The 9349-nt window shown below is 38.3% G+C and overlaps 1 protein-coding gene across 4 annotated transcripts; it reads left to right on the plus strand.

Moving 5' to 3' along the window:
* Window positions 1–474: 474 nt before the first annotated feature.
* On the plus strand, window positions 475–9162 carry sfxn5b (sideroflexin 5b). Of its 4 annotated transcripts, XM_037261677.1 has the most exons (14): window positions 480–650; window positions 3137–3205; window positions 3873–3950; window positions 4070–4096; window positions 4181–4235; window positions 4334–4359; window positions 4510–4563; window positions 5009–5065; window positions 5159–5224; window positions 5816–5906; window positions 6060–6175; window positions 6314–6399; window positions 7643–7760; window positions 7925–9162. In XM_037261677.1, the coding sequence occupies exons 1-14, from the start codon at window positions 594–596 to the stop codon at window positions 8000–8002; spliced, it is 978 nt and encodes a 325-aa protein (XP_037117572.1). In that variant the 5' UTR covers window positions 480–593; the 3' UTR covers window positions 8003–9162. The 4 variants fall into 4 exon arrangements, 3 of the variants coding, with proteins under 3 accessions (XP_037117572.1, XP_037117573.1, XP_037117574.1); XM_037261679.1 differs by lacking the exon at window positions 480–650 and having other exon boundaries at window positions 3188–3205; window positions 4035–4096; XR_005099086.1 differs by lacking the exons at window positions 7643–7760; window positions 7925–9162 and having other exon boundaries at window positions 475–650; window positions 5816–5944.
* Window positions 9163–9349: the final 187 nt, after the last annotated feature.

Consider the following 9349-nt stretch of genomic DNA (forward strand, 5'->3'; position numbering starts at 1 on the left):
AAGGCACATGTCTATTTTCATTTATTTATTTATTTATGTATGTATTTATTTATTTATTTATTTATTTATTTATTTTTGTTTATGTATTTACTTTTATTATATTTATTTTCGTGTATTTATTTTTTATATGGTTTATTGTTTAATAGTAATTTCCTAATTATTGATTGTTGTTGTTTCTTCCGTTTGTTCGTTATTTTTTGTATTCTAGTTTAAAAAGAAGACTTTATGGAGAAAACAATTCATTTTGTCGCACACACCTGCAAGCAGCACTTAATCATTTTTTTCTTTATTAATGAGCCACAATGTTTTAAAATCAATTTCATATCCGTCCAGCTCTCCGACAAATGTTAGCAGATCATAACAATCGATCGCGCTAGTTATGCAACAGCCTGCTTCCCGTCATCGATCATTTGGGATGCAGTCACGCTCTGTTGCTGTACGAGCGACGACAGGCAGTGAAGGACTTCATTTCCCATCTGGCTTTGGGGTTGACAGCAAGGCTTCTTTTTCCCCAGCACTACTTTGAACGGCGAGGAGTTGCACTTGAGGACGCCGGCTTGAGGTTCGTTCATGAGGAAAAACAGGGGGCTGTCATGGCCGATGCTGCGGCTTGTCCTTCTTTCCGTCTCGGGGGGTCACGCTACGACCAGGTAAGCTGTCTTTATCTTTCTTATCTAATTGTGACATTTGGTTTGAACGTGAGGGAGGGGTGGAGTCCTTGGGTAAGGAAACAAGCAGCTTCATTCTCTGCTCTCCCTTTGCTCGGGATGCTTCTCACTACTTCCACTTTGCCTGCTTGCACTTTAGGGTGCAACAACTTTATATTTTCCAGCAAAATCACGCAATTGATCGAGTGGTGGGAACAACAGTTTACCCCCCCTTGTTTGCACATTGAATTTTTGTGTGTGTGTGTGTGTGTGTGTGTGTGTGTGTGTGTGTGTGTGTGTGTGTGTGTGTGTGTGTGTGTGTGTGTGTGTGTGTGTGTGTGTGTGTGTGTGTGTGTGTGTGTGTGTGCTTATGCAAGTTGACAAACTAACAAACAAACAAATTCGGCGCTGTACGGGTGTTGTGCTCTTTGAGACAATACTTGGTCATGAATTTAATATGGCACTGGGTGTGAAAACCTCTGCTTGGAAAAAGGTACATCATTTTCCATCCCCAGCTCACATCCTAGATTGATGACCTGCTTCTCACCACTGAATGAAGCCCATTACTCAATTTTCCATGCTCGCAAATGAGTGATTAAACATTTGCATCGGACAGCTTCACGAAAGTGACCTTCACGTTTAAAAGCTTACTTTTCTGCTGATTCAGCAGCAGCCTGTGGGAATTATTTACCTCCTGCTGCACTGAGCGAAGTCCAAAAACAGCCACTTCACTTGTCTGGTCTCATTCAATCGCCACATTTGTCTGTTGTGTGCAGAACATGCATGGAATACTAATGGATCGGTCAATTAAGTGATTTGTGTTGAACTGGTTCATCTTGTCTTGAAGTTAGTGAGGCAAAATAAGCTAAAAACGAAATGCTTAAAAATAATGAAACTACATATCAAGTTCATAACATTGATTAAAACCTAAAAACTAAAATAAATTGATTTATTTTGTTAGCCATAGCTACAAAAGAAGGAAGGTTTGTTGTTTGACAATTTGTGTTTGCTTTATAACACAATACCTACGGACTTTTTTGTTACACTTGAAAAATACTGCATGTATTAAAAAACTAAAACATAATAAAAATGTGACTAAAATAAAGTATTTTATGTAAAAAAAAAAAAAAAGAAAAACGAACAAACTTGCCCTAAGAAGTGCAAAGTAACTAAAACTAATTGAACTAAAAACTAAAAGTCAAAATGAAATAAAAACTAACAGATGAAAATCCAAATTGCTAGTGCAGAAAATTGAAATTAAAGCGATTGTTTATGAATAAAGGGTTAGAACAGTTTTTAATCTGATTCATCGATTAATGATCAACAATATAATTGACAGATCATTCCAATAATTTTTAGTTGCAGCCCTAAAGCAAACATCTCAACTGTGAGGCAGACTTGCTCACCACTTGGTCACCATACTGCAAGAAATTCCATCACATTTCTCACAAATGTGCCATTATACTGCCCTCACATACGAGACACACAATGGCCATTGAAATCAGGTTGCACAAACTGTTAAATGTTTTACATTATATGTATTTGTTATTGTTGTGTGTTCTTTTGTAAACTACAGTAATTTATAGTCTACAGTCTTTCTTATTTAAAACGAATTGAACTGCATTAGAATGGCATTTAGTTGAGAGAGTCTATACCTTTGCCAAGGCTTTCCAATTTATATCTGGGTCATTAGGCGTTACTTTCACTGAGATAAAATGAAAAATACATGAGAGATATTGCTTCATACTTTGCAAAATAAATGGTTTCTTGCTTCACCACTCCACAAAGTCTATGTACGCACGTATCAGGCATGTTTTTTTTTTTTTTTACTTTCTCACACGTCACTGCCAAAAATGAGGCCAGTCCTTGAATCAGCGCTAAATCTCTGTGTACTTTATGTGCGCAGTGTGTTGCGCTGTGTCTGCGCCAGCCTTGTTGTGTTCTCCCCAGAGAGCAAGAACTCATGCATAATTAAAGCCGTCTCCTCGCATGGAGCCCGTTCCGTCTCCTCCAGCAGCAACACGGGAGGGCGACACAGTGAATGCCTCAGTGTTTTTTTTTTATTCATTTATTTACACTTGAAGCAGCCACAAAGGTCATTGACAGTCATTTTCAGGAATGATCATTAAAATGCCCTAAAAGGAGGTTTGTTCCGCCCTATTTGCAATGATGGATATCTTCCATGGTGTCCGATTGAAGCTGTCTAGTTTTTGTCCATCTGGTTTGCCAAACGGGCTCTTGGCATTCTTACTGGGTCTGTTCAGACTGTTGGCACCCACTAACACTTGGACTTGGCAAGAGCTGACGGGGGACAGTGAAGGCAACACACTGAAAGGGTGGGGGGGGGGGGGGGTAGACCCACAGCACCAAGCTATCTTTTGAAAGGGGCACGCAAACTGTGCGCTAAAGAGGTGAACCTTATTTTTAATAGAAATGTTTGGTTGAAGTCTGAATTGTAAGACTGAATTTGAAGTGTGCCTGTGTTCCAGGGTTCCTTTCTTGGCCGACTGAGACATTTTGTGGACATCATCGATCCAAGCACACTCTTTGTGTCAGAGGTAAAGCTACTTTCAGGGCTCTACAATACCCCTGTAAATGATAAATTAAATCATTATTTTGATTATAAGCTCATACAACCAGCAATGTGTATGTCTCTATTTGCCTTTTGAAAATATAATGGAATAAAATAAAATCCACCCATATTACTTAATCACATTCTCGAACATATCACAGCCCGACATTGTTGGAGAGACGCCATACACCCTGTACTGATCGCAAGATATATATTGACAAAGAACCAGTCACCCACATATTCACAGTTGTGGACAATTTAGAGTTTTCAAAGAACCCAGCATGCATGTTTTTGGAAGGCAGAAAGAAGCCAGAACACCCAGACAAAGCCAATATTTGAACACTGAAACTGTAGGTGGTGAAGCAGACGTGGTGTTCCAATAAAAGATATTGGAACGATTCACACCACAAAGTAATAAAGTATAAACGTCTATCACTTGATAATAATAAAAAAAATACACAGTAAATAACGAGAACATCTGAGTTTTAAAATAACTGGCTTAGAGGTACAGTATAAAAAACAAGGTTCAGTGTGACAGTATTTTGTCACGCTGACTCTTGAGCATCTACTTTGTCTTACATTGGACACAATGAGGCTAAAACTGTTGATGGATGGTGCGCCAAAATGCAAACATTCCCGCCATTTCATTTCAGAAACAACTTAAAGAGAGCATCAAACTCCTGGATGACTTCAAGCACGGAACACTTCCACCAGGAATCTCCAACCATCAGGCGAGTCTTCATTCATGTGAAATTGAGCAAAGATTGGATTTGAATTTAATACAAGTAGAGACAATTATTCCTGATTCATTTAAGATGCCCATGTGTTTCTATTCACCTGCCTTATGAAGTTATGGGAAGCCCAGAAGGTCAAACAGGTCAGTTCTAAATGTTAAATTCACTTGAGCATTATTGGGGCAAACACATGATGATGATGTCATACTGTCATGATGTCATCTCAGGCCATCATTCATCCTGACACGGGTGACAAGATCTTCATGCCGTTCCGAATGTCAGGTACAAGAAGATGAAGATCTTTCCACAAGTCACGTCGTCCATGTTGTTCTCCTTCTGTTTGCTCAGTCTTGTGTCTTTTTTTTTTTTGGCCTGCACAGGTTACGTACCGTTTGGAACGCCCATTGTAAGTCCCGTGTTGTTGTTTGGTTAATCATGTGCTTCGGCTAACTGCTAATGTCATTCTCATGCTCATTTTTTGGCATTGAGGAAGATGAACTTTGGACTTAGTTTGTGCCAAAACAAGCTCTTCTTCTTTGTCTTATTTTTGCTGTAGGTCATCGGCCTTCTTCTGCCCAATCAGACTGTGGTGTCCACCATTATATGGCAGGTAAACAAACGTACATATTATTAACATTGCAGTCATCTTTCTTATTTCTATGCCGTTCTCTTTTTAAATGTCACCTTTTTGTCTATTGCTTTGTTTCGTCATTGTTGTTTTGTACTCAGGATAATCTGTTTAGAGACGTCCAATAATAACGCCGTTGCTAATTTAGATCGGAAGGGGCAGTGAAATGCATAATCTCTGTCTGTCTGTCTGTCTGTCTGTCTGTCTGTCTGTCTGTCTGTCTGTCTGTCTGTCTGTCTGTCTCTGTCTTTCCCTTTCCCTTTCCCTTTCCCTTTCCCTTTCCCTTTCTCTTTCTCTTTCTCTTTCTCTTTCTCTTTCTCTTTCTCTTTCTCTTTCTCTTTCTCTTTCTTTCTATCTTTCTTTCTTTCTCTCTCGCTCTCGCTCTCGCTCTCTCTCCTAACTAACATTTAATATTGCTTCTCACCAGTGGCTGAATCAGAGTCACAATGCTTGCGTCAACTACGCCAACCGCAATGCCACAAAGGTAAACGGGCACCACTCAAGAATTGTACTCATGAAAACATTGGAGGATAAATAAACAAAAGAAATCCATGCGCTTTATTGTAATTCTTCACAGCCAACGCCAACGTCCAGATTCCTGCAAGGTTATTTTGGAGCTGTGACCAGTGCAGTGTCTATTGCAGTGAGTCTCTTAATAATAACGTCAAAAACACCATTCACACTATTTTGCAGTTCCTCTGCATATTCACAGTTTGCTATTCATGCATTCAACTTTTGTTGTTGTTTATTTTCTGCGGAACCTTTCCAGGAAAATGCTCAGTCAAACTTTGGTGGCCTTTCTTCAATTGTATTGACCTTACTCACATTTACAGTAAAGCACTGTAAAGCCCCCCCCCCACCCCCCTTATTTATTAAGGATAGGGACTGAGGCCCGACACGGGTAGCGAGAAAAAAAAAATTGTGTATAGATGCTACAAGAGTCTAATAAAGAAAGCTATAGCTTGACAACGTGAAGTTCCTCCCATCAGTTGGTACCAATCAGATTGCACCAAAAATTCATTTTTATGTCAGGCAGGGCTTTGGCCCGAGTACAAAAGCAGCAAAGACGTTTATTTTTATGTGACTAACTGAGGTCAGTTTCCCCAAAAACATCAGCAAACAGCCAAATTTGCCAATGTTGAACTGTGAATATGCGATGGTTCACTGTAATCTCGTTCATGTTAGATTCATGTACAATGTGATGTGTACAGAAAATATTTTGAATGTTTTGTAGGTGGGACTTAATGTGCTTATTCAGAAGGCCAATAAGCTGAGTCCTGCCACCAGAATGATAATACAGAGATTTGTCCCATTTCCAGCAGTTGGTACGTTCCTAGCAGAGCCACCTTTAGCATCAGTCAAGGTCTGTGTCTTTTTCACTGCGCCGTCTATTGGCTGACCAACCCTAAATTGAACACTTTAGTAGTTTGCACTTTAGATTACGTATTTTAATCTCGGGTTTCAATCTCGATACCCAGCAAGTGCAAACATTTGCAACGTGGCCCTGATGAGACACAACGAGCTGTCAGAAGGCATCGATGTGCTCGACCCCAACGGGAAGGTGGTGGGCTCCTCCAAAATCGCAGCGACCCACGTGAGTGCCAGTTTTGAAGGTGGCTGATGACATGAATTATTTCCCGCTCATGTCACTCGGCCGCCATCTGCTCTCCCGACGGAGGAAATTAAATGTGCATTTGAAACGAAGCGTGCGCACAATGCTGTCATCCCGCAGGCCATCGCAGAGACGGCGTTCACACGTGTGGTCCTCCCCATGCCCATCTTTGTGCTGCCCCCCATCATCATGTCCTACCTCGAGAGGTTGGTACACACACAGAACACAGTTGAGACCTTTATCAGCCGAGGAACCATATTGGGTTAGCTGAGTTCCAAATGGAGCCTGCGTGCCTTATTTTGAAGCAAGGAAAAAATGTCCAGCCAATCAGTCGAGAAGGAAAACTGAATAATGTATTCTGCAACAAAACAAAAAATTAACATCATGATAAAAAGTCTTTGCAGTTGTTAACATACAGGTAAAAGTTAAGGGGAAATGGTATTAGATTAAATATCAATTAAAAAGTAATTTAAAAAAAAAAGTGGTGCTATCACTTTATTATTACTTTTTTGTCATATGCTAAAATAAAATCATGCCTTTTGGAAAATTATTGATTAAACTGAAAAAAAATTTAAAAGTCACAATTTTGTCATGTACAAAACGTTTTTGTCAAAGAAAGAGAAAATATATAAAAATGCATTTTTATTTCTACTCGATGATTTTGTTTAACCATGCGAAGAAACAAGCATATGGCCATGAAGACGTCCATTCCAACATGCCAGAATCTAACAAGGCATGTTTGAACAACATGCTCAGTGGGAGCAGCAGCCTGAGGCCAAAGAAGAAATGTTCAAACCCGAAAATCTGGAACAGCAGCATCCACGTATGACAGCTATGCACACAACTTGCATCAGACATAGTTTTAAAATACACGATAGCAAGTTGCCTCATTGTAGGTATACTGAATGTTTCTTTAGGTCGAGGTTAACTTCCATACTGAGACAAAACTCCAGTGTATTCATTACGTACTGAAAGCAGTGTAGCTCGAAATATGCTATAAAATGAATAGAAAATAATTGACTGTTGGGAATAAATTATAACAATTTTGCGGTAAACTTATAAATAGGGTTGAAAATCTGCAACAGCTACTGTCAATAACATCGATGGACTGAGATAGTTATACAGTTACGGCACTAAATACAGTATTATAGACAATGTCAGAGATTTTGATATCATTCTTACTTGAATTCATTCTATGTATGTGGTTCTTCATCAAGCCCTGCAGTGAGCTGTGCTAATGAATAATAGACCACGTTGAGTAATTGCACCTTGTGGTGGTTTCGCACAAGAAGATGAAGCTCACGATTCTGCAGTTGTCCCCACCCCCCCCCCCCCACAGTTCCCAAAATAACTGCAGGCTTCTAAGAGATCGATGTGCACATGCAGCCTCACTCACGTTTCCTTTTTTTTTTTTTATATATATAATAAATGTCTGGTTGTGCATTACAGGCTGCCCTTCCTGCAGAAGAACCGCAGACTGATGCTGCCCATCCACAGCATTGTGTGTCTGCTTACTTTTGGCTTGTCGCTGCCCGTGGCCATCAGCCTCTTCCCGCAGATGTCACAGGTACATTACGAGCAGATTTTATGATTCAAGGTCGCGGGGCTTCAACTTCCAAATCAAACGTACCACGCCTGTCAAGTGCCCTCGCAGTCCACACACCTCTTATTTTTCTAATTACAATCTCACCTTCAAGTCTCGCTCTGATATATTTTTTAACCTCCTCACAGATTGAGGTGTCTCGCCTGGAGCCCGAGATCGCCATGGCAACAGATTGCAAAGTGGTGACCTACAACAAGGGTTTATGATGGATGACGTGACGGTCCGAGAGAAAACAAGGATGTGATGAGAAGAACATTAACACGGAAACTTATTGCAATCTGTATGTATAGAAATATGATCAAATGAAATGCATTTTATTGAAATCATGTGATATGTTGTAAATAGGCCACATTAATAGACACATTAATAGTTTAAACATGCAATAACAGTATTTGCCACAAGAGAGCATCAAAAACTTGCATTGCTAAAGATATTTTAAATTGTGTTTCCTAATAAAAATATAATGATAATAGTAATGTATTTCTATATATTTTTAAATTTAGTAATGATATTTGAAAATGATTTCCAATAAATACAATTTATAAAGTAATTATAAATTATTTGTACAGTTTTACGTACATTACGTATATCATTTTACAGAATCGCCATATAGCAGTTGTCATCGTTTATGAACTGGTTCAAAAACAACTCCCGGGCCTTGACGCTTTGACTTGAGTAATAATGTTCCAATATTTTCCTAATTAAAAACCTATCACGATTCACAATTGCTGCTGAATTTAAATGTTTAAGTAAATGGCACCTAACCCTAATTAATCATATTACCATTAATGTATTTTGTCAATTGACATTCAAGATGGTGCATATTTTCATGTATTTGGATTTTTTTTATATACGTATATACCCTTACAAGACCACACATGGGTCTAATAACTTACTTAATACTCCTCAATAATTGTTAATTTATTGAAATTATTTGTTGCTTGGTTGTCTATCACTGGGTGTGTTATTTTATTTTTGTTTTTATTTTTACACTTTTTTTAGTCATATTGCAGGGTAATATTGCTCTGTAACTTAAGAAGCACTGCACTAAATATTAGTGCAATGAAAGTCTGTGCTACTATTGTTCTATGTGGATGTAAAAATGTCTGTCTGATTTCAAATTGCCTGAAATAACTGACACATGCCAAGCATTTTGACACCAACAATGTGAAACAGTCATTTCTTCATTATTTTGTAGTAATTTGTACGGTATGCACTCCTAATAATTCATTTTGCGTACAATTTTCCGACCAATCTTATATCACTAAATGACATGAAATTATTGTTATTAAATATATTTGTAAAATTTACACTAAAATTTCACTGGTTGCAAAGTGCATGGTCTAAATAAATATACTTAATATATTTCTGTGAATAAGTTTCATTATTTTAGTATTTCTTTTACCATTCACCAAACCCAAACCAATCATTGTGTATTAATAGTGTGGTAAAACTACCACTTCCTTTTAAATAGATCATTCCTTAATTGCTTTTGTTTTTATTTTCCTATATTTAAACATAGTTTTGATGTTCAATGTTAAAGTTGCTTTTAA

This window comes from Syngnathus acus, chromosome 10 (assembly GCF_901709675.1).
Source record: "Syngnathus acus chromosome 10, fSynAcu1.2, whole genome shotgun sequence".
NCBI classification, from domain to species: Eukaryota; Metazoa; Chordata; class Actinopteri; order Syngnathiformes; family Syngnathidae; genus Syngnathus; species Syngnathus acus.

Bases quoted from the DNA above. Each gene is read 5' to 3' on its own strand.
- sfxn5b (XM_037261677.1), top strand. From the start codon at position 594: ATGGCCGATGCTGCGGCTTGTCCTTCTTTCCGTCTCGGGGGGTCACGC. The intron at 4,236-4,333 runs GTACAAGAAGAT...TGGCCTGCACAG, and splicing joins CATGCCGTTCCGAATGTCAG to GTTACGTACCGTTTGGAACG. The intron at 7,761-7,924 runs GTACATTACGAG...ACCTCCTCACAG, and splicing joins TCTTCCCGCAGATGTCACAG to ATTGAGGTGTCTCGCCTGGA.